The sequence below is a fragment of the Mytilus californianus genome, unplaced genomic scaffold, assembly GCF_021869535.1.
Source record: "Mytilus californianus isolate M0D057914Y unplaced genomic scaffold, xbMytCali1.0.p SCAF_8, whole genome shotgun sequence".
NCBI classification, from domain to species: Eukaryota; Metazoa; Mollusca; class Bivalvia; order Mytilida; family Mytilidae; genus Mytilus; species Mytilus californianus.
Genome location: NW_026262734.1, coordinates 12,152,981 through 12,179,105, shown reverse-complemented (window position 1 = coordinate 12,179,105; position 26,125 = coordinate 12,152,981). Strand labels below are relative to the sequence as shown.

The 26,125-nt window shown below is 32.0% G+C and overlaps 1 protein-coding gene across 1 annotated transcript in view; it reads left to right on the top strand.

The window, feature by feature from the left end:
* Positions 1–25,850, top strand: part of LOC127712095 (argininosuccinate lyase-like) — a 51,882-nt gene extending 26,032 nt beyond the window's left edge. Inside the window, 3 exon segments of the mRNA XM_052218304.1 lie at positions 18,889–19,159; positions 20,968–21,340; positions 22,392–25,850. Coding sequence (XP_052074264.1) covers positions 18,889–19,159; positions 20,968–21,340; positions 22,392–22,561 — 814 coding nt within the window. The 3' untranslated portion in view covers positions 22,562–25,850.
* Positions 25,851–26,125: the final 275 nt, after the last annotated feature.

Genomic DNA, 26,125 nt, shown 5'->3' with positions numbered 1-26,125 from the left:
GAAGAAATCTGCTTAATCGCAAAAATAAACCCCTTGTGAAAACTTCCCATTTTACAGTATTTGTTTTATTGTCATCCTAAGGGTCAATTAAACTTTATTTCATTGTTCTTTGTACACCCTCATATGGTAATTAAAACAAAAACAGGTTAAGAAAATATCAAATGGTGCCATTATTTGAGTTTCTCTTTTAAATATTACCGTTAACAGAACAGTAATATCTTTGTATTTCTGTTTTGTTTGATTTTTTTTTTTGTGAATTGTTATTGAACTAATACTGTGATAATTTTAGTTGTTTATTTTAAACATTAAATTAAGATTATTATTATTGTTGAAAGTTTTGTGAAAGCATTCTATTTATTTAAAGATGTGTGATATTTTGATGATTTTCCATTTTTTGCTTAATGTTTTCTTTTTATGCCCCCGCCATAGCAGAGGGGGCATTAAATTTTACCCTTGTCCCTCTATACGTCCGTCCGCACGTCCAAAAATTGGTTTCCTTTCTTTAACTTTAGTTTAGCCTCAACCAAATGTTATGAAACTTATATATACACAATGCTTATTACCACAAAACACAGATCAACTTTGAATTTAGGTGGCGTCACTTTTACCTTTCTAGAGTTTTGCCCCTTTACAAATGGAAAAATTGCTGAATTTTTCGTTTCCATTCTCTAACTTAAGTTTGTCTCAACTAAATGTTATGAAACTTATACACAATGCTTATTACTACAAAATTCAGATCCAGTACAAATTTGGGTAGTGTCACTTTTACCATTCATAAGTTATGTCCGTTTATAACATTATATGCAAGCAGGGGCATCATCTGTGTCCCATTGACACATTCCCCATTTATTTTGTTATAATATAAGGCAAAATGTGTTTCATTATAGTCTTTGTTGGTGTGAGAAAAAAAGTTTGCCTTTTTCTTTCCTCTGTTTTTTATTTTACGAAAGATATATTTTTGCTTGTATATTTTCTTTGTTACATGTATTGTAACAATTATTTTTCAGTGTTTTATTTTTTTTTTGTTATTGCAATTTTTGTGCTTTTTGCTAATTTTTCTTTTTCATTTAATAAAAAAATATTCAATACTAATGACTTTTACTATAGGTTCTTTTATGGTTTATTGACGAGCCTGTAACTTTTGTCGCAGAAAGCTCGACATAGGGATAGTGATCCGGCTGCGGCGTTGGCGGCGTTGGCGGCGTTAGCTAACTTCTTAAAAGCTTTATATTTTAGAAGGTGGAAGGTCTGGATGCTTCATACTTTGTATATGGATGCCTCATGTTACGAAGTTTCCGTCAGTCACATGTCCAATGTCCTTGACCTCATTTTCATGGTTCAGTGACTACTTGAAAAAAAAGTTAACATTTTTTGTAATGTTAAATTCTCTCTTATTATAATTAATAGGATAACTATATTTGATATGTGCGTACCTTGCAAGGTCCTCATGCCCGTCGGACAGTTTTCACTTGACCTTGACCTCATTTCATAGATCAGTGAACAAGGTTAAGTTTTGGTGGTCAAGTCCATATCTCAGATACTATAAGCAATAGGTCTAGTATATTCGTTGTATGGAAGGACTGTATGGTGTACATGTCCAACTGGCAGGTGTCATCTGATCGTGACCTCATTTTCATGGTTCAGTGGTTATAGTTAAGTTTTTGTGTTTTGGTCTGTTTTTCTTATACTGTATGCAATAGGTCTACTATATTTGGTGTATGGAATGATTGTAAGGTGTACATGTCTAGCTGGCAGGTGTCATCTGACCTTGATCTCATTTTCATGGTTCAGTGGTCAAAGTTAAGTTTTTGAGTTTTGGTCTTTTTTTTCTAATACTATATGCAATAGTTCAACTATATTTGGTGTATGGAAATATTTTATGATCTATTTGTCAGACACACAGGTTTTTTTTACCTTGACCTCATTTTCAAGGTTCATTGCTCAGTGTTAAGTTTTTGTGTTTTGGTCTTTTTTTCTTAAACTATAAGCAATAGGTCAACTATATTTGTTGTATGGCAGAATTGTTAGCTGTACATGCCTGCCTAGCATGGTTCATCTGACCTTGACCTCATTTTCATGGTTCATTGGTCAATGTTTAGTTTACTTGGTTAATGTTAAGTTTATGTGACAGTTGTAATAAAGCTTTATATTTAGGACTATCAACATAATATCAATGATTAGTAAAGAAGGCGAGACATTTCAGCGTGTTCTCTCTTGTGTTATTATATCCTATGTCTAGGAGGGGGTTTTTGCATTCACCTTGTCTCTCTGTTTGTCCAACAAATATTTTCATTACACTATTTCAGAAACTGAACAAAATGACTCCATATTTGGTATTAGCTTGAAAATTTTTTTAATACGTTTTGAATTTTCAAATATTTGGCCTTGAGCATCACTGAAGAGATATCTATTATCGAAATGTGCATCTGGTGCAGTAAAATAGGTAAAGTAATGTTATTGACTGCAATAAGTTGTAATATTTGAGCACTTTTCAGATTTATCAGGGACTTACTTCCTGTTTGCTAATACTTTGAATTTTTCAATATATTGAATGAAACATTTGCTTCACACATTTCTCCAGTACTACAGAAAAGAATGACTTCATATTAGGAAAGCAGCTTGAGGAGTAATACCACCATTGTTTTATTAGTCTTTGTTAAATTGGCTTTTTTCAAAAAATTGTGCAGAATTTTTTCTTTGTTTCAAATAAAGAAATATATGGCATGAATAAATTTATATCCTGTCCAGCACTACAGACAAAATTTCACATAACATTTCATTGCATATAAGATAATAACCATCATTGGAAGTTAACCAATCAAATTTTCACCCCTTTTTTCCTGTTTACAAGCTCAGTAACCATGTAACTTCAAGTTTCCAAAATATTTTATAGAAACACCAAATATAAAGAGAGTGGTGCTTTGAATCAGTCCCAAGATATATGTTTGCGACTCAAATTTTTTCTGTATATTTCCTACAACTGTCAAATTCAAGGGAATATTTTTTCCCACCTTTTTTCGTATGAAACCAGATGTGATGTACCATGTTTTGGTGGTATTACACCTTGACAGTAATGAGTTGTAAAATTGAAGCTGTTTTAAGCTCACCTGGTCTTGAGGGCCATGCATGCTTTAGCCATCACTTTGTGTCTGTCTTCCATTCATCCATCTTCCACAAACCTTTCTTTAAAAATCTTTTCTTCTTAAAATTTTCATTAATTAAAAATTATAATTTTAAAAATGATCAGCATGACAAGATCTATGATCTCTGAAAGTTTCAGAAAATCTGACAACCACTTTTGGAGTTGTTCCTGAAATGTTGATTTCAATTGTGTTTTGCAGTTTTGGCTGTTATCTCAAAACTTAAGGATCTACTTGAAGGTTAATACACTGTAAATTGCAAAAAATGTCCACAACACAAAGAATAACCAGTATATGCATATAAAGGTCTCATTAGTAGACTGCCACTTCTGCACCAGGTGAGTAATATAGTTACATTTTTGCGCCTGTCCCAAGTCAGGAGCCTCTGGCCTTTGTTAGTCTTGTATCATTTTTAATTTTAGTTTCTTGTGTATAATTTGGAGTTTAGTATGACGTCCATTATCACTGAACTAGTATACATATTTGTTTAGGGGCCAGCTGAAGGACACCTCCCGGTGCAGGAGTTTTTCACTACATTGAAGACCCATTGGTGGCCTTTGGCTGTTGTCTGCTCTATGGTCGGGTTGTTGGCTCTTTGACACATTCCCCATTTCCATTCTCAATTTTACAGGTGTGCCTCTTGTTTTATCTATCAGACACCTACCTCATGTTTACAATGTTACAGAGTAAACTTCTATCTCTGCACTTGTCAGTTTTTTTGTCTAATCTAGACATGTTTTAGATTCAGGTCCAGAGTAAATCAATCAAAGGTCATAGAGGAATGGAATTTTTCAGCAAATCCTTTTTATGATAGTGATGTAAAGCCAAACAATCAGTTGGGGTGCCTAGACCTTCATAGTGCTAATGAATGACTATTTTACCCTCTAGATGTCCTATGGTTATTTTTTCATTGGGTTGATGTACCTCCCACTTCTATATTCATATGTATATATGGTTCAAATCTAAATAACAACTTAAATTTTTTAAGGAGTATTTTATTGTCATTCCACACTCAAAGAACTACAATAAATGTTCAGATCTATGTAACTATGTCAAAAAGGATTGGTATAGTGTCCTTACTTAAGTGGGAAACCTTAGCACATTCTTAAGTTTGTAAAATTTTATATAAAGAGGAAGATAAATGCAAATACAACACACAGAGTAGTGATATAATAATGGTCATATTTTGCAAAGCCGGGTTATCTACGTACTTCAACTAAAGATCACTCTAATCTATCACCTTTCCATAACTAGTTTGACTAACCCAAACATGGCAAGGTGCACTTATCAACCAGCTTGTGATGTAGGTCTTTTTAAGTAAATGCAGTAAGTTAGTTGTTTATCAAAGAAGGTGGTTTTTGTCGAGCCTGTGACTTTTGTCGCAGAAAACTCGACATGATAGTGATCCGGCGGCGGCGTTAGCTAACTTCTTAAAAGCTTTATATTTTAGAAGGTGGAAGACCTGGATGCTTCATACTTTGTGCCTTATGTTACCAAGTTTCTGTCCTTCACATGACGATTGTCCTTGACCTCATTTTCATGGTTCAGTGACTACTTGAAAAAAGTTAACATTTTTTGTAATGTTAATTTCTCTCTTATTATGAGTAATAGGATAACTATATTTGGTATGTGCGTACCTTGCAAGGTCCTCATGCACATCAGACAGTTTTCACATGACCTCGACCTCATTTCATGGATCAGTGAACATTAAGGTTAAGGTTTGGTGGTCAAGTCCATATCTCAGATACTATAAGCAATAGGTCTAGTATATTTGGTGTATGGAAAGATTGTAAGGTGTACATGTCCAACTGGCAGGTGTCATCTGACCTTGACCTCATTTTCATGGTTCAGTGGTCAAAGTTAAGTTTTTGAGTTTTGGTCTTTTTTTCTAATACTATATGCAATAGGTCTACTATATTTGGTGTATGGAAATATTTTTATGATGAACATGTCAGTCTCGCAGGTTTTATTTGACCTTGACCTCATTTTCACAGTTCATTGCTCAGTGTTAAGATTTTGTGTTTTTGTCTGTTTTTCTTAAACTATAAGCAATAGGTCAACTATATTTGTTGTATGGAAGGATTGTAAGCTGTACATGTCTGCCTGGCATGGTTCATCTGACCTTGACCTTATTTTTAAGGTTCATTGGTCAATGTTTAGTTTTTCTTGGTTAAGTCTGTTTCTTAGAAACTATAAGCGATAGGTCAACTATATTTAGTGTATTGAATGATTGTAAGGTGAACATGTATTTCTCCTTCGGTTTATATGACCTTGACCTCATTTTTTTTGGGATCATGTTAAGTTTATGTGGTAGTTGTAGTAAAGCTTTCTATTTAGGACTACCAACATAATATCAATGATTAGTAAAGAAGGCGAGATATTTCAGCGTGTGCACTCTTGTCTTAATATTTCTTAGTATTTAAACTGTAACTAGGTAAAGTAATCTGATCATAACTGCAAACAGAGACAAACTAGTAGTATTTATTACGGTATTTCTCGTTGTTAACCTTGTCTGTTAGTGTAAACAAAGTAAAGAAGCCATAACTGCCAACAGAGACCAAACTAGTGTTATTGACTACGTTATTTTTTGGTTGTTAATATTGTGTGGAAATATTGTATACAAAAAGTAGAGAAGCCATAACTGCCAAACGAGACAAACTAGCGATATTGACTACAGTATTTCTCGTTGTTTATACTGTGGTAGTATAGTATATAAAGTAGAAAAGTCTTAACTGTCGAGAGAGTCAAAATATAGCTATCAACTACGGCATTTCTCATTAATTTTGTTTGGTAGTATAGCATTCAAAGTAGAGAAGGTATAACTGCCAGCAGAGACATACTAGTGGTATTAACTACGGGATTCCTTGTTGTAAATATTGTGTGGAAATATAGTATACACAAAGTAGAGAAGTCTTAACTGCCAAACGAGACAAACTAGAGGTGTTATCGACAGTATTTCTTTTTGTTCATACTGAGTGGAAATATAGTTTACAAAGTAGAAAAGTCAAAACTGTCAACAGAATCAAAATCGAGCTGTTAACTACGGTATTTCTCGTTAATTTTGTTTGGTGGTATAGTATACAAAGTAGAGAGGTTATGACTGCCAACAGAGACAAACTAGTAGTATAAACTACAATAATTCTCGTTGTTTACATGGTGTGGTAGTCTAGTATACAATGTAGAGAAGTCATAACTGCCAACAGACATACTAGTGTTATTAACTCCGGTATTTCTCGTTGTTGATATTGTGGGGAAATATAGTATACAAAGTAGAAAAGTCATAACTAAATAAATTGAAATTCTGTGTCTCTGATCTACTAGGTAAGTAATAAAACGTAATCATTTTGTTACATGTGCTCTCAAACTGATTAATTCTGAAAAAGTGTCCCAAAATGATCATTTTGTTGCATCTGAAAATCCTCAAATTTCGATTTGTACAAAAAAAGATAGTTTCAAAGCGGTTACCTATTTTCGAGTACATGAACATTGGATTTATGAGATACAATTTTATCAACATGGACTGTTAATTCTTAGCTCTCTTAACATACTGTGTTACTATATAGTTTTGTTTGTTTTATCAATAATTTTTACGTTTTTGTCTCGCCTGCTACGAAAGTCGCGGAAAGTGAGACATAGGGATTGCTTTTACGGCGGCGACGGCTCCGGCATCAACAATTGTTAAAGTTTACTGCTTAAGTTAGTTTGATAGGAACCACTATTGATAGATCATTGATATTTTGTATGAAGATGCATTACTATTAGTATGACGACAATTTTGAGACCCTGCCTCCTAGGCCATGGTCCAGTGACTTTGAATTAATTAGCCATTTTCAATGTTAAGTTTTCTGCTTAAGTTAGATTGATAAGAACTACTTGTGATAGATCATTGATATTTAGGATGAAGTTGCATTACTATCAGTACATTTCAGTTTGACTACTATTTTGAGGTCCTGGCCCCTAGGCCATGGTCCAGTGACTTTGAATTAATTAGCAATTTTAAATTTTAAGCTTTTAGCTCACCTGGTCTAATGGGCCAAGTGAGCTTTTCTCATCACTTGTATCCGTCGTCCATCGTCGTCCGTTAACTCTTACAAAAATCTTCTCTGAAACTACTGGGCCAAATTTAATCAAACTTGGCCACAATCATCATTGGGGTATCTAGTTTAAGAAATGTGTCCAACGGCCCCGCCTCTTGACCAACATGGCCGCCATGGCTAAAAATTGAACATAGAGGTAAAATGCAGTTTTTGGCTTATACATTGTATCTCTGAAACTAAAGCATTTAGAGCAAATCTGACGGGGTAAATAAGTTCATCAGGTTAAGATCTATCTGCCTTGAAATTTTCAGACGAATCAGACATCCCGTTGTTGGGTTGCTGCCCCTGAATTGGTCATTTTAAGGTAATTTTGCAGTTTTTGGTGATTATTTTGAATATCATTATAGATAGAGATAAACTGTAAACAGCAATAATGTTCAGCAAAGTAAGATCTACAAATAAATTAAATGACCAATGACCAAAATTGTCAATTGATCCCTTAAGGAGTTATTGCCCTTTATAGTCATTTTTTGTCTCGCTTGACGGAGTCAAAAAGCGAGACATAGGTATGCTGTTTCCGGCGTCGGCGGCGTCAACAATGTATTAGTTTGTGATCAGGTCTAGTTTATGGTGAACCACTAGTGTTAAGTTAAAGATATTTGGTATGCAGTTGTAAAAGTATTGGCACATCTCATTACCATGGAGATTTTTTGGTCCCGCCCCCTCAGTTATGGTCTATTGACTTTGAAACTTTTGCTTAGCTTTCATGTATTAGTTTGTGAATAGGTCGGTTTATGGGAAACCACTAGTGGTAAGTTAATGATAATTGGTATGCAGTTGTATAAGCATTGGCATATCTCATTTCCATGGCAATTATTTAGCCCCGCCCCGTCAGTCATGGTCTATTGACTTTGAAACTTTTACTTAGCTTTCATGTATTAGTTTGTGAATAGGTCGGTTTATGGGGAACCACTAGTGGTAAGTCAATGATATTTGGTATGCAGTTGTATTAGCATTGGTACATCTCATTACAATGGAGATTATTTGACCCCGCCCTCTCAGTTATGGTTTATTAAATATGAAATTTTGCTTAGTTTACATGTATTAGTTTGTGTTTAGGTTTGTTTAAAGGGAACTACTTATGATAAGTCAATGGTATTTGGTATGCAGTTGTATTAGCATTGGCACATCTCATTTCCATGGAGATTGTTTGACCATGTACCTTCAGTCATGATTCATTGACTTTGAATATTTGCAAAACTTACATGTAAAAGTGTTGCTATTTTAATTTCAACATTTGCATTATTGAAATAACCAAAAAGCGAGACATATCTCTGTGATATCAGTTTATTAACAATCTTTTACAAAAATCTTCTCCTCTGAAACTACTGGGCCAAATAAAATCAAACTTGGCCACAATCATCATTAGGGTATTTTGTTTTAAAAAATGTGTCCTATGACCCCGCTTGCCAACAAAGATGGCCGACGTGGCTAAAAATAGAACATATCGGGTAAAATGCAAGTTTTGTCTATTATTCTGATAACCGTTATAAATAGAGGAAATCTGAAATGGGTAAAATTGTTCAGAATGTTGATATCTACCAATTGTCCATATACGTCAAAACTGTCAGACGATTTCTTGTAGGAGTTATTGCCCTTAAGTGACAAATTTTACCACTTTTTTTCAGTTTACCTACTATCTTGAAAACGATAATAGATAAGGGGAAACTTTAAAATACAAAAATGATCAGAAGGACAAGTTTTACAAATAAGTCTGATGGTTGCAGACTTCTTATTAGAGTTATTGCCCTTTGATGACGATTTGTACAATTCTGTTTGCGTTTTTGTCTTATATCTTAAATCTTATAATAGATAGAAAGAAACAAACGATAAGCAAGACAAGACCTATAACAAGTCAAATTTTGCCAATATAATTAGTAGACTGTTTCTCTTTATAGGAGTTATTGCCCTTGAATTAGGAACTTTTTTTACCCTCTTTTGTGTTTGGAGCAAAAGCTAAATAAGATAGAGAGAAACTAAACAGACTTCAATAATCAGCAATATAAGATAAAAAAAAAAACGCAGAGATTTTTGTCATTAATTCTATTCTCGTCTACAATGTTGGAGAGTGTCCTTTGTTGAATATGCATATAGACCAATGATAGGAACTACTTACAATTGACAATATTTTCTATAAAGTTACATTGCTGTCTGTACACCTCAGTTTGTCAACTGTTTCGAGGCCCTACCCACTAGTTGTTCCAGCGACTTTGAATTAATTAGCAATGTTGCTGTCCATCAGATTGTCTTTTTTCTTAATTTTTGACCGACAGGCGAGACATATCTCTGTGTCAACAGTTTATTACACAAAGTTTTACCCCAAAATTGTTCTTCAATTCCAATTTTTTTCTATAATAAGAGGTTATATAGGAGTTAAACTTCGTTCTTGGAAGGAGTTCCTACAAGAAATAATGATTTTACCAGAAACACAAAGAAATAAGTATGTGACATTTTAGCAACCGGTTGTACATACCTACCATCTTCAATTTTGAGCTTAAAAACTTTTATTAGCAATCGAAAATTATGTTTATTGCAAAACAACATACTATTGTTATGGAAAAGAAGCTTTGATACGTCAATGAAAAGAAGACGGCTAGTGTCTTTTCCTACAAATTTGATTGTATAGCTGCAACAGACTGTAAGGGACAATGCTGATGATAGGGACCTTTCCCATGCCGATTTTGATATAAAAGACGTTGAATTAATATAACAATTCCAGAAAGACATTAAATTTGTCTCAAATTGCTGTATTGGTTTGATCTAAATTTAATAAAAGCTTATGCAGACACATTCCAAGCTCTTGCATATGGCAGGTATAAAAATTGTTGATCTTAATATGTATCAACCATAAAGGAAATAAAATGTAAAAATGATGTCATGCTACTGAGAGTAATACAATAGTCAACATATTAAGTTTTGATACTGGTGAATAGGCCCCACGTCGACTGAATGTTCTTCTACATAGTGATAAATACACAATGTATTCGAAAAGGTTCCTTTGTCACCAAAAAAGGTGCAGAAGATACTAGAGGATAAAAAACGATAAGTCGAAGAAAAACACAATAAGAAGGACGAAAAGAAAGTGCTCCAGTAGGGTAAGCAGATCGTCTAGTGCCACCCATCACAATAATGATAGCAAGTCAAAATCTGTTGATAAGTAGAATTCACAATAGAAAAAGAAGATTCAGATAGTTCATAACGGTCAGACAAATCATGATGGCGTCCGTAAAATTTCCGAAGGGGTGACTTCCATCTGTACCATAAGGAACCATCGGTCCAATGTCTTCCTTGGAAGCAGCAACTCTCTATCAAGGAAATCATGATATGAAACGCAATAGTCTGGAAAATCGTATTAACTTGGAGAGTACATACCAGGCGTGCTGGAATGTTACCACACAGAAATGAACAGTTCACAACAAGCAAAGATGAAATCCCATAGTTTTACGTAAAGTATGTAGTTTTCAAACGACCCTCATTGCAGTCAATTTAAAGATGCAAGTCAAGATATGCAGAAACTCAATTGTATCTGTGATATTCTTTATTTCAAGTGAAACGTGATTGACGAGGTAAAAATTGTTCACTTATTTTGAATAATTCAGTGCATGCGGGGACATCATTATATACAAAGGAACTTGCAGTAAAAACTAATCAAAGATACCTGGCATATAGTTTGGTACGCCAGACGCGCTTTTCATCTACACCAGACTCGTCTGTCTTGGATATTGCTAGCTTCTTTCCATTCAACACGAGAAACTTATGTCTCAACTATTTTTCATATGCATAAAAAAATGAACTCTGCAAGAATAGGAGAGTGTTTCTTTTTTTATATCAGTTTCAGAGAACTTTCTGTAAAAATCAGAGCGGATGTTTTTACGTTACCTTTCTAAAACGATACTTGTTTTTTTGTTGTCCTGAATATAGCATATTCATATTCAGGACAACAAAAAACAACACAGACCGAAAAACTGAATGTGGCGCCTAAAAAACGGGGTTAAATATAAATACAAAAAACATTTGATAATCTAATTATCTGATATACATCAGCTTATCTGAATCAAGATCGGTCTCTGTTTTAATGCCAAGAAGCCAAAAAATATCGAACGCATTTAACTGGGATGTTGTTTTCCTCAATCTGGATGTATCTATATCTATACACTGTTCCAGCTTTTAAGGTTTACCGTCTATATGAACCGGACAACAGCTTACACCAGTTGGTACTACATTGTAGAACGTCTTGCGTAACAAACACATGTAATCTGCTCTTTTCTGCATGGCATTGTGCCAAATGGATCGACCCTATGTTGTGATACAGATTCAACACTTTCTTGATGTTTTACCTACAGTCACGATTGGTAGTGTAATTGATATTTTCTGTGGTGTTGTTTCATTTTCTAATGACTTAGGTTCCGGTGTAGGGAGGTGGTACAATGTAACAACGCCAGTACTATAGTATCTACACAGTTGGTGCATTGGCGATAAAATTACTGTCTACATTTGTTATACATATCATACAATTTTCTAAAACGTTCTTGTTCAAGATTTAGAAAAAATATTTTGTTGTTTTGAAATTTTTCTGCTATGGCCTTTTTTCGTTATGTGTATAACAAATCAAATCAAATCAAATCAAATATTTTATTGTCTTATAAACTTTACAGTTTGTGACCAACATGTATTAACACAATAAACATATATACATACATATCAAACAAACACAATAAAAACAGCATCAAAATTTATAAAAACAAACAAGTTGTTATATTTAATAATATGTAATGTTTATTGTGTTAATACATGTTGGTCACAAACTGTAAAGTTTATAAGACAATAAAATATAACACACATAACATTTCGGCTTCATTGCTATATAATCAATTCTCGTGTTATTGGTTATGTACAAGCACCTAGTTCAGGGTGACTCTTTGAATTTAACAAACATCCGAAAAAATGTGATAGAAACATAACATTTTAATATTTCAACATAAAAAATGAGAAAAATTAGCGTGAGATTTGAACCCCATCTTAAAAACAATCCATTACTTACAGTTTTAAGCGCTACCGATGGAGCCACGGGGTCTCTTGAAAATTTTTTCGATATTAAACACCTACATAGGTAAAATTTAGCGATGTTCCACTTTTTATTAAAAAAAGTTGTATTTTAGGTATTAAAGGGAAAGTCCGCGATTTTTTACTTATCACCTAAATATGTTCATCTTAACATAAAAAACACATTCACAAAGTTTTAAATTTATATTCTTTCTAATAACAGAGAAAATCAAGTATTTGTAACTTTTTTGGTTGACCTACGTCACTGGGTTGTGACGTTTTAACCCGATTTGTTGAATCATGGGAAAAAATAAAATCTGTTAAAGTCTTATTTGCTTATCAGAATTTTACGTAATTAAAAGCGCACAGATAACCGTTGGTCGTAGTTAATAACCACAATATAAGAATGAAAGAAAATGAATATGTGTGTACCGTTTTGTATTGATTGAATAAAACTTCATATATGAAGTTATCTAAATATAAATATTTTCGAATTAATTTCATAAATTATTGTTGAGATTTTTTCATAAAATATCTGTTGAACACTTTGACTGATATTAAACTGAAAATATTTTACGTTTTATTTACCGTTATAACTTTGGTAACCATTTCAAGGCAAAATATTTGTGAACAGAGTGTGTATATTATTTTGTAAAGTCATAGTTTATTTATCGATTTGAGGAGAAATCGTTTGAACTTTACCTTGCAGCAATTTAGCCTCAGGCGTACACAGGTGTGAATTCAAGCGTACACAGGTGTGTATGTTGTCATTTTGAATTGATTAACAGAAAGAGTATAGCGTGTTTAATACACCAAGCTGATATACCCGATGACAATAGAGAAACAATAATTAAAATGTATAAATTAATTGAAAATAAACTTTCAATTTTTTTAATTCCGGAAGTGTATTTTGAAATGGAACAATTTTCGATTGCGCTCTATGCAATTAGCATACAATTAAAATATGAAGTTAAAAGAAAATTAATTTAACATTTCCCAATTAATAATTGCACATCTGTTTAATTTACTTTACCGGAATTCTTTAACTTGTATTTAAATCTGGCGATGTTTAAATGCTAACAATCGAAAAACTATCGCAATTTAGAAGTTTTTATTGAAAAATTACAAAAGTACAACATGCATGATTTTTTATCTTCTTTTTAAAATTTCATTCTTACATAATAAATTCAACTAACAATCTCTTAGAATAATTATTTGTGAAAAGAATGCCAATTATCATTTATTTCATTCATTATAAATCTAAGCTATTAAAATAATTGTTTATTCCGTCTGGAAATTTTTATTTTCTTTTTTTTTTCTTTTGATCTGTTTTTTGTATGAGGTGTTCTAATTGTCTTTAACGGTTTGAACATATGAAAATTAAATATAATCATTTTTATATTATATTATAATTTAGTGTAATACTCTACAGGGTAGCCGTCATTAATCCAAAATAGTAATTGTAGTAATTAATGGCATAGCTTAGTAATGTATTGCTGACAATGACGATTTTAGAACAGTTCGTCTCCTTGAAACAAGCTGTACTAGTATACTTTTCCAGAGGTATAAGCGCCGTTGAAGACGAGCTCTAGGTGTTCTTTCTAAAGGACAAAGCAGACTAATAGCGTATCGTTCGTTTGTTTGTTGGGTCAAGGGAGGCCAACCACTTTCCCAGAAAAACAGAATCACCATACAAGCATAGTTGTCAACACTATCGGAAAAGAGTTCCTATCGTCGGATGGGGTACACGAATGCTTCCAAGAATGAATAAGTGACATGTCTGACTCTGAACAGTCAGTAAACGAACTGAACAATGATCTACAGACATCGACCTCTTATTCTTGATATCATAAACTGCATGCATGTACGTTTATGAGAGCGATTATTTATCTCGACGAAAACTTAATGCCTGCATGGTTATGTATCTTGCTATAAGTTTTTATTGGTTTGGTGTGTGTTCACTCAAAATCGTAATTCAAAGATAATGTTTGTGAGATGTAATTTCACTTCTCAATACCGAAATTCGTCTATATATTTCACAAGTGTATACCACTGAGAAGCTCTGATTGTATATAATTCCTTTTTTTTTTGTGTGGACCATCGTTGTTAACAGCAATATTTGATGAAGCAGATGATGATAGTAGAAAGCAATATGAGCGTATTATTTATCTTGTGTCTGACGAAAACTAAATGCCTGCATGGTTATATCTTGCCATTTTGTATTGGTTTGGTGGGTGTTCACTCAAAATCGTAATTCAATAATTGTGTTTGTGAGATGTAGATTCACTTCAATAACGAATTTCGTCTATATATTTGTGACAAGTGTATACCACGGAGAAGCCCTAAAGGTATATTTCTCAAATTTGGTTTGGGTGTGAACCATCGATGTTTACAGCAATATTTTATGAATAAGATGATGATAGTAGAAAGAAATATGAGCGTCATGTGGCAAATATTACATAAATGTCGGACTATGAGTTATCTATCTGTATGAAAAGATTTCCAATACAACCATATTGAGTAGGGTTTTTACATGCTATATTCGAGTCGTACTAGTATACAGGCTTCCCATGTCGCCGTTTGACTCAGACACACATCTTTTACTTTAAGATGTATGAAAGATTCTATATATTAAATGTCATAATAATGAAACGCCTACAGGCAATAACTAAACGGGTGTGAAGTTTTATACAGATTTATTCTTATTTACATAATCATTAACAAACTAAATAAATTGAACAAAGAAACACAGTGACACTACGATATAATGGGATACTTAATTATTTTTAACCATGCTATGCAGAAACTTAACACATCAAGTTAGCGCACGTGAATACCAATTTGGAACACGATGCGTGATTTTGTATAAAAATATCAAAGCGAGCAGTAACTTTGTCTAGCAAACATTTTTTTACTATGCCTCTCTTTATCTCTTTTCCTTTACAATAACTATTACCCTTTTCGTCGATCATTCTCTATGTAGTATAATTTTCTCTAATCGGTTTATTTTTTTTTCACTATGCCACTCTATCTCCATTCCTTTACAGTGTCTGTTTCCCCTGTCGTTCTAATCCGTATAAAGATAGGGACATTAGACATAGAAGGAGCTCTCTTATCGCCAATAGATAAATATTTGATAATGCTGCATTACTTTATACTGCTTGTTTGCCAATCGTCAAAAGCTTGCATTTGCGTGAAGATTTTTTTTTTCAAAAGAAGGGTCCAGAATCATGACAAAACAGTATATGTATTTCACAAATTTTTTTAAAGATCATGTTTATAAAATTTTTAAACTTATTATCAGCAAAAATAGTGGATAATATTATAATCAGAACATCATTCATTAACAGGTGGAATTATAATTTCAAACACGCACAAGATAAATAACGTCGAACACAAATATATGTGGTTCAATAAATGTTACCTGTGCACGTCGGGTACCTCAATTAAGAAGCCATGCATGAACCTGTATAATATATTGTGTAATAGGAATTTTTAGTCGACAGGATGTCACTGGAATAACCAAGGACGTGTATCTAATATACGTCCTTGGGGTAACTAACTGAATGTGTCGCTCTGACACGACATCTATCAATAATTCTGACATACCTATTATCAATTCGGGATGAAGCCAAAATATATATATATATATAATAAGATAACGTAAATAAAATTTAAAAAGAAAAAAAAAATATACATTTTTTTCCAAACATACCAGATAGGGTCACACATTTAACTGTAAAGTGTCTTTATAAGTGACTGTTCCGAATTGATCCCGTATCAATTTGATATAGTTAAAAGATTAGTTAAGAAACTTTTTTGATAAAAAATTGAGATGTCCAATATTTCGATATTTACATTTCTATAACCTGGGAATATTATACTATATCAACATATTTTGTCTTAGCTTAAACCTCTTCCTAACATTGCTCCCCATCAATATCCGTTAAATATCATAATTTAAAAATGTTATTTATCGTATAACTTTATTAATTTAAAAAACTATCTTGACTAAATACGGAACTATTCTTTATATAAACCAATGCACTTTATATAAAAGAGGCGTACTAATGAATCTTTTGTAAATCAGTGATTGTTACAAGAACACTGCGAACACTGCATTTGTCTTTCTTTTAATTGAAACTTTTCTTCCTCATAAAATCTATATTTTATTGAATCAACGAGATCTTATCATATAAGGATTTGATAACTATAGCTATCAGAATTGCTAGGTTATTTTGTTATTAAAAAAAGTATAATTACCATCAAATCTCCCTCGAAACAAGATTGTTCAAAATGGTCTTCACACATCAACTTGTGCTTGCTATAGATCATAACTATTTTCTTTTTTTGTGGGTTTGGGAAAACAATTTAGACTTTTGTCATAACCTTGTCGGACAGAACAACCGTACGCTTGATAAGACATTTTCACAATGGGTGATCATCTACGGTAATCCCCGATTGATGATGGGAGTTTTTAACGCACGGTCGGTAAATCCCTGATTCATTTTGGTCTTTGTGGTTTATAGATATCACGTGACTTTTTAGATCGAACATGCCGACAAGATGGCGATATGTCGAGAACTGATAGTGAATTTCAAAAATCGATTTTGATCTCTTTTCATAGAGAATAAAAGTTTTTTATTTATGAACATGTGGTTTTTTATGCTTAAAGAACAAAATATCAATTTTTCATTTTTTTGCGGAGTTTCCCTTTAAGGACACGCTAAACCAATTTCATTTTTGAGGGGAAAAGTTGTATAAATTACAACAACAACAAAAAAACATAACTTTGTTTTGATTTGAAGTGTCCTTCTATGGGGGGTTCTCTGTTTTTCCAACCTAAAAACACGGTAAATTCTGCATATTTGACTTTCATCCTTTTTTTGGAGGTTAAATTAACTATTTTCCAGACATAACATAATACATAAAAATTGAGATATTGACCAAAAAACATTTTTATTTCGTGTTTTTATCGTAAATTTTATTCATTCAGCACTTTTTGAAATTGGCTCTTCTGTGAAAAAATTTCAGGGGAAATTGGCCCTACCTCTTTATAACGTGTTGTTTTCATTTTTAATAAACTAAGTAAGATATCTGATAAATCAATCACGTTTACTAAGATATCTTGTATAGCAGTGATAATATATCGTATAAAGTTAATAAGATATATAATAAAGCTAAATTGAATACTTTTAAAGATATCTCATAAAACTATACAAGATATCTCATAAAACTATAAAAGATATCTCAAAAAACTATACAAGATATCTCATAAAACTATACAAGATATCTCATACAGTCATGACTTTTGTTTAAAAGATATCCAGTGAAAAAGATAAGATATCTTATAATAGTTTAAACGATATCTTATAAAGTTAAAATAGGATAACTTTATAAGATATCTTATTAACCGGCTTTATAAGATATATGATGGAAAGAACCTATGCGTCAATGGAACAAATCTGAAACTACTATATATGTGTTATAGTAGTCTCAAAAGGTCTGAATGTAGAAATGTATAGGTTTGCTAATTATACAGTGCTAAAACATCTATTGGTTCCAGACTAGTTGGCTTAATTTTTGTTTGAAATGTATGACACTATATCAGAGACATATTACACATGTCACGTTATAGGCCTATCATATATAACGTGACGGTACCCAAATTGCACCTATTTTGACAGTTTTTTCACCTAAGTACTTTTATGATAAAGACAAAAATTTCCATTCAGTCTGTGTTTATTTTGTAGCCGTATCCTTCTTTATTATATAGGTACACCAATTTGATTTTTAATCTCTATTGAGTCATAGGAAATGGGTTTGAATCGACCTCCAAACTGTCCATGATTCCGTAATGAAGAGTACCCAAATTGCATCCATGCTTAAATTCACATCATTAAAAATCAAATAACAGATGTTTTGTTTTATTTTTTCAAATATTTAGAACAATTTGGCATTAGCACATGCTCACTATTCATTTATTTAAAAAGGGATGCTTGTAACATATTTTTTTTTTTCATTTTTAAAAGATGACTTTTTGTGAACGTCGCATGGCGGCGTTTTCGTACACTTTTCTTTTCCAGTGAAAGCTTCATCTGTTGATATAAACTGTGAACGTTTAGTGTATATTTGAATATATTCACCTATTTTGCAAGACGTGTAAAATGTCAAATAACTAAAATACAAATTGTTTTGTCTCAAAGAAAACTTTTAAGAATTTCACAGCTGTTTATGTTGAATAGGTGCAATTTGGGTACTCGGTGCAATTTGGGTACCTTGACGTTATATATGTTTCTGACTATATGAAGTTTCAACTTGACAGTAACGGTTCCTCTGGCTCTAGGCATGAAAATCTTTTCAATATAATTATCAATTTATTTATGATTATTATGGAGACTTTTTCTTCATTGGACGCCTTCCTTTGTACAATCCTTTGCATAATATCAGAGATTTGACTCAAATCAATATCGAATTTGGTTCTTTCCTTTTCTTTTTGGTAATTCGTTAAACCAAAGATTGAGCTCTTTTCGGTGGAAAACAAAAATAAATCAATCAGGAAAAAATGATTCACTGATTATTTACCAGTGTTTACGGTGTAAAATTAGAAATTATACATAATTTAACAATTCTCAACAGAAAGAAATGGCTGGTTATAACAGCTCCAATCCGTTTTTTACAGAAGAAGACGAGAAGGGAAATTTTGGATCACGATATGATTCAGGATCCTCGCAAAATCCTTTTCAATCTGACGCAGAAAACAGAAGAAATGAAGTTTTAACACAGATTCATGCTTCAGAAGACAGACAATTAGAATCCACACGAAGAATGTTACAATCTATAGATGAATCTGAAAGAATTGGGGTTGCAACCGGAGAGGTAACATATACATATACCATAACATCATCTTCCTCGTCTTTGAGTTTGACTTCATAGTTCTGCATTCCATCAAGAAGTCCAAAAAATTATGATGTCTTGGAAGGCTATTTTAATTTTTTGCTGTGACGCCTTCCTACGTCATCGCAAAAATTTAAAATAGCCTTTTAAAACGTCACGATTATTTGGACTATCCATCAACCTGGGACATTCCACTGTACTTAAACATCTAACTTAAATGTTCCACTACATAACTTTGTTAACCGACAAACATTATTTTTATAAGTAAGATATTTTTTAATACAAAAGGTAAATTTCAATCTACTATAAAAACATTCTTGGATAGTTGTTGACCAATTCTGCATGTATTAGTCTTTAATTAGAGCTTAAATAGCATCTATACAGACATGACAGATTGTGCTAGCATCTTGATATAATCATACATAATTTAACCCAAGATCATAAAATAAATATCACGTATATTTGCGGCCCAGTTAACATAACCATTGTTGGCATCATCATACAAAAGTTTATAAACATCGTATACAACCTTTGGTTTGTTTGTAATACTATGCAACCAATATTTCAATATATTCTGTTTTCTTACAATAAAAAAAGGTAAATGACCCCAAGTTTGCCATATAAAAACATGTTGGTACAATTTTACCTAATTTTAACACAAATCTACAAAAACAGGTATGAATAAGTTTAATATCTCTAGAACGATGAAAACCCCATAATTCTGATTCATAGCCTAAGACAGATCCAACCATACTATTGAAAAGAAACAACTGTTCTTCTGCAGTAACATAGAACAGTTTAAGAGAGTTTATTAGAGGTGACATGGCTCTAGATCCTTCTTGTGCTAAATATATATAAAGGTTTTTGAGTATGTAAAAACTTTCCGTTGTAGTATAATAATACACCAAGGTACACATATGAATTAACAACTTGCAGTTCATAATCATCGTAGAAAAATCAATTGTCTACTGGTCTAAATCCATTTCTAAATACCATTACTTTGGTTGTATCAGTATTTACCTCAATATTCCATTTATTGCAGTAAAGTAAAAGTTTATCAAATAAGTGTTGTAGATCAGTCAGTGTTTTCCGCAAATAGAATCAGATAAACAAGAAGTCCATTCAAAGATACGACATCTTCTTCTCCATTGGTGGAAATATCTTGAACAATATCATTAATGAAGAATAAGAAAAGTAAGGGAGAGAAGGGTTTGCCTTGTTTTACACCAAGATGGTTATCAAAAGCTTCTGCTAGTATTCCACTGGTCAGTCTTTGTAATTGTTTGGTTCAAACGATAACCAAGCTGCAAACAGAAGCTGTGCACTTTTGATCTTCATTTGAGGAATTATCAAAACTCATTATAAACTTACATAAAATATTGATTGATGCATAACAACAATTAATTACAATAAAATTTTGTATTGCATATTTAATGTAAGGATTTTAATATCACTATCACAATTATAGTTTTACAATATTGTTAAAGCATTTTTTATTATTATTTTTTTAAAAACTTTTTTAAATGATCTTGATGATACCAGGAAAATATAGAGATATAAAACGAGGTGCCGATTTGTTATGGTCCTGAAATGTCCTGATGCTGAAACATTGCCAAATTGTCTTTGGAACAAGTTGCAGAAATGTCTTGCTGCCAAAGTGTCTTGTTACCTTATAAAATCTATTCAGATAACAACTTGGTAAAAAATATAGCATTATGGTACCATAACTACCATGGTGCTGTAAGGCTCAGGGATAAAACACTGTGATCAGTATTGATTTTATTTTCCAGGAACTTTTGCGCCAAGGTGAACAGTTAGATAATATTGAAAGAAAGACAACAGAGATGAATCAAGATATGACTACTACACAAAAACATATAAACAATATTAAAAGTGTATTTGGTGGGGTCAAGAACTGGTGGTCAGGGAGAAAAGGCAATCAACAACAAGCTAGTAGTAGCCCTGAACCACGACAGAGTAAATTAAGAGACACAGTGGATAATTCAAAAAATGAATATGAAAGTAAAAAGCGTGTAGACACATCTGGGTTTGGTTCATTTGAAGATGATGATCTTGATAAAAAATTTATGTCTGGTTCAAGAAAACAGATGATTCAACCCGTTACCAACAGTCATCGAGAAAAGGAAGTAGATGAAAATCTGGGTAAGAAAGAAAAAAATGTTTTTAAGAAATAGATAGAATTTTTTTTTAGCACTCATATGTGTCAGTAGATTTGATTCCAGAATAAAAATACATACAGCTGATCACTGATGTTTTCAGTAAGTGTAAGAGTTGAAAAATCATATTAGTAACTCCCAGTGTCTGTCAAAAGCTGAAAGGTACACCTGAGGGAAGACCAGTCAAAATTTTAAAGTTGTATTTTGAAAACAAATATTCAGTACCCTAACACTTCTATTCATGCATTTGAATGCCAGTTTTTTTTTTAGAAGCAAAACACTGAATTGGGGGTTGGCTAACTTTTACTACAAAACATATGTACATTAGACTTTTTTTTCAAAGAAAATCCTTTATTTTATCCAAAGCTTCAGAAATCTTCTATTGAATTATTGTCTTCCAATACTGCAATTTGTTGACAGTCTTTCCATACAAGTATGTGGTGACTTTATTCATGACACCTTGTTTGCAATTCGCCAATCACACAGTGCAAGTGGGAATGAAAAAAAATGATGGAACAAAATTGAACAATTGTGGAAGGAAAATTTGTATCAACTGATTCTGAAAGAAAAATTTGAATACTGGGTACATGAAATCATTTTACAAATATTATGACAAAGTTAGAATAACAAATGGTAACTCATGAAAATAAAAATAAATAAAAGACAAATAAACATCACACTTATTATATACCTTTTTCTTGATTCTGTGAGGATTGTTTATCAAGGTCAGAATCAGTTAACTGCATCAAAACCCGTAAGTTAATTAGCAGTCTAAATGCTTGATCAACAATCACTGAATGGAATGTTTTTTGTTGATCATATGTTATGGATTCGTAATAAATGTAAAATACATCCCCCGGAGGACTTAAGTTAAGTATATATAAATGCATTGATTTTTAAATAATTTCTATGACATTTATAATCACTAGAAAATCATTTCATATGACTTTAATTGATCATGTTATATGATTCTGAAAAACACAATATTGTAATATATCATTTTTTTATTTAAATAATTTTCATTTTATTTTTTCAAGGTCTAATGTCAGATGGAATATCTAAACTGAAAGGACTTGCTATGGGACTTGGGGATGAGATAGAGAGACAGAATCAACAAATAGACGATAGAATTAATCCTCAGATGGACAAACTCAACTTGAATTTAGAAAATCAGAATAAACAAATGAAGAACATTTTACGAAAGTAAAGCATTTTATGTTGATAGTATTTATTTGCAGACGTGCTTGTATGCATTTGTCTACGTCAAAAAGTAGAAAAAGCTTACAAATGTATTTTGCTATTTTTCAATAGTAAATCTTGTCTGGTCCCTGCAATAAATAAAAAATATATTAGTTTAGGTCATGAGTAATGTTATTAAGAAATAATGGTCTGTTTTCAGGCACTATTTCCATGGTCTAATTCACACAAAATACTTATTTCAATTCTTTTGTTGATGAAATTGGAATATGATACATACATTATATTATTTGAATATACTTGTAATACATTAATTATATATTTTGAATACAGTGGTGGATCCAGGAGGGGGGATGTTTCCAGAGGTTGGACCCCCCTTTTTTTGACGATCAATGCTTTTAAGTGGGGACATATGGTTGGAACCCCCTTTTATCCTGGGTTGGAACCCCACCCTTTCAAAAATGGCTGGATCTCCCCCTGAATATTAATTTCATATCTTGATTTATAAGATGCTTTATTTTCTAATCAAAGTAAAATGGTTACATTGGAAATTTAATGTATTAAAGCAGATTATTATAAGCAGACATCAAAAACATTTAAGATATACATCCAGGACATTCACTACTTCAGAATCAAAGGTAGAAGGGACTTCTCTTTATAAAATTGATGGGAAGAAGTGGTGAGAATTAAAAGATAAGTGTTTGAACTCACACAGTATAATATTTTGTTTTAACAATATTTCTTGCCATTTGTATCCTATTTTATATTTAATTCTTTTTTTATATGGTTACAATCCAATTTTATTTCATGCCTGAGTATACCATCACAGTAACAGTTTATGTTTTAATTGTCCTTCATATATAAACAATTATATTTTACCATTGGTCAGGAACTACCAGTTTAATATCTAGCACAGTTGCAGATTAAAAAACAAAAATTAAAAAGGAAAAGAAACTATGATATCATTTATCAATTAAAGTTTAATGAGGAAAACCATTCTGTTTATGATAGTAATTGTTTCTCATCAAAAATGTAGAAATTTAACATGTAGCAACTTAAATCAATAACTTGAAACAATTCATTTGCATTAAAGTATATACTTGAAACAAAGGGTCTCTAACCAGTCAGCCAGTTTGAGAGCCCGCTTTTGATATTCTGTTTCTTTATAAGAAAAAGTATATATAAGCACCATATTTGAATATAAAAAATAACGTGTGACTGAACGACACATGGATGAAACTAGTACACTTCTATTATAATTTAAAACGTTCTTATTTCTTTTAATGATGAATTGTGAATGATTCATTACTTGTCAATATCATACTTATTTTTTTTTGTTCAAATCTTAATTAAGACACATGTAAGATTGACAAAAAAAGTACACTTTGGTATGAGTGCTTTAGTGGCCAGGGAACAATCTACTACTACGATATCACCAGTACACGCCAATTGAAAATATGTAAAATATTTGCTTGGGCAAATAGAAAAGATTCTTATCATTGACCATTTTTTGCTGTTTGTCAAAAAGTTGGTGGTGCAAATCTTAGAGAACATTATATCATTATATTTTTGAAATTAATGTGTATTTTCCCAATATTATTTTGAAATTTACTTCCACTGAGAGATTATTGTGTACTCTTTTCAATGGAGTTTTATGATTTCAGTATTATATATACTGTTTACATGTGTAATTTTTTGTTCTTTTCATTTGTAAATTTCTCATTTTCATACAGTATATTACATGTTTGATACAAAGACCACAGAGTGTTTTAATGAACTGTTATGCTGGTGTGAACTGATTTAATTTAACAGTTTCTTTAATGTAAATACTCGATGAAACTTGTTTTATTATTAATGTATTTTACAGCAGGCTGGTCTTCAAAATCATTAACCTTGTCTGTTTCTGTTTTAATTATTTGCATTTAGAACTATTTTTCATGCGCTCATGTACCGCCAGTATGTTGTATATTATGGTCTCATATTGGGTTAACCACTGAGGGAACACTTGGGTATTTACATCAGACTGAGGGTAACAATCCTGCAAGGGGCATTTACTATTGTGTGGATTTATTACATACTCAACCCATTCTGGGAGTGCCATTCTCCTGCAAAAAAAGATTACATTATCATTGTTTGTCAAGAGTATGCCCATTGGGGTTGATGTTCAGGCTTAATTTCTTACAATACGGTATTCCATATATTTTCTATGGTAGTCAAAATTCTTTCTGCATTTGGGTCCCATTCTCCCCGCCCCCCCACCCCATTACATGTTTATTACGTTGGTTTAGACTGTTTGTGCTGCTTGGGCATGTTATCATTGTGCATTATAATCATCTTATTCTCAGATTGTTGTGCAAACACAAAGTGAATCTGTAACAGAGAATAAAGTCAGTAATTTGAATTCTCAGAAAACCTCAGTAATGCAGAGTTTTCTGTCAATAGAGGAGACATTTTTATCAGGTCATATATTTTTTTTAATATAATACATTTTAAGATGTCATAATTATTTCCATGTAGATATATTATATTTTATTGTTATATTCTCCATATATATATACTATTATTTTGTTGATATATTTTAAGATTATTCACGTTTCTTCTATTAACCACCTGAAATCCTGATATTAAATTATGTGAAAGGAAGAAATTGTAAATGTTATAATTTTTTTAAACTCTGAATAGATGGCAAGTGGAGTAGTTTTAAGATTGCATACTGGCTTTAGCAATAAGATACAATGATGCTTGTATAGCTCATATCTATCCTGATTGCAGCTTGAATGTTAAAACCAATGTTTGCCTACCAATAAGTCATCTCTACATAATAGATTCAGGTGTAATACACTAGATTCCAATAATTATCTTAACTTCAATGTAAAGTATTTTGGTTTTATACTATTTGATTTCATGTCATTTGTGAATTTGTTGGGTATAAAATCTACATCATTAAGTTGAGCAAAGGGATTGATATCTTATTACTAAGTTCCATATTGTGGCTTAAATAAAGTTGAAAAATTGTAAAAATAAACATATTGAACAGTTAACATTAGAATACAGAGATGTTTGTATAATTTCAAGAAAACACAAGCACCTTGTCAGTTACAGGATTCAGGGATCCAGTTTGTTCATAAAAGCTGTAAACTATGTCTTAAATAACTGAAGTGAAAGAGTTTTTTCGGGTAATGGAAATAATAAAAATCAATCGAACTGACCCTAAGTAATAAACATAATGAGAGTAGAATGTTCTAGAAATAACTGTTGTAAATGATTTAAATGTGAGAATAAATGATATGTATTAAAAATGAATGTTTTATTTGATTAGCTAATTTTAAGGAATTCTAGTCACTTCAGCACCTGGTTAAATCGGCACCTGGTCAAATCCGCACCTGGTATAGTCAATTCGGTACCTAGTCAAATAGGGATCTGGTGAATTCGGCACCCAAGGTAGTTATTTCGGCACCCATGATTGATATTATGCTTTGCAAGTTAATTATTGAAGAATCCTTTTTTTTTGCATATTTTTAAGATATTATCGCTCAAGGTGTCAACGTTTTATTTGTGCAGAAAATGCAGAGAA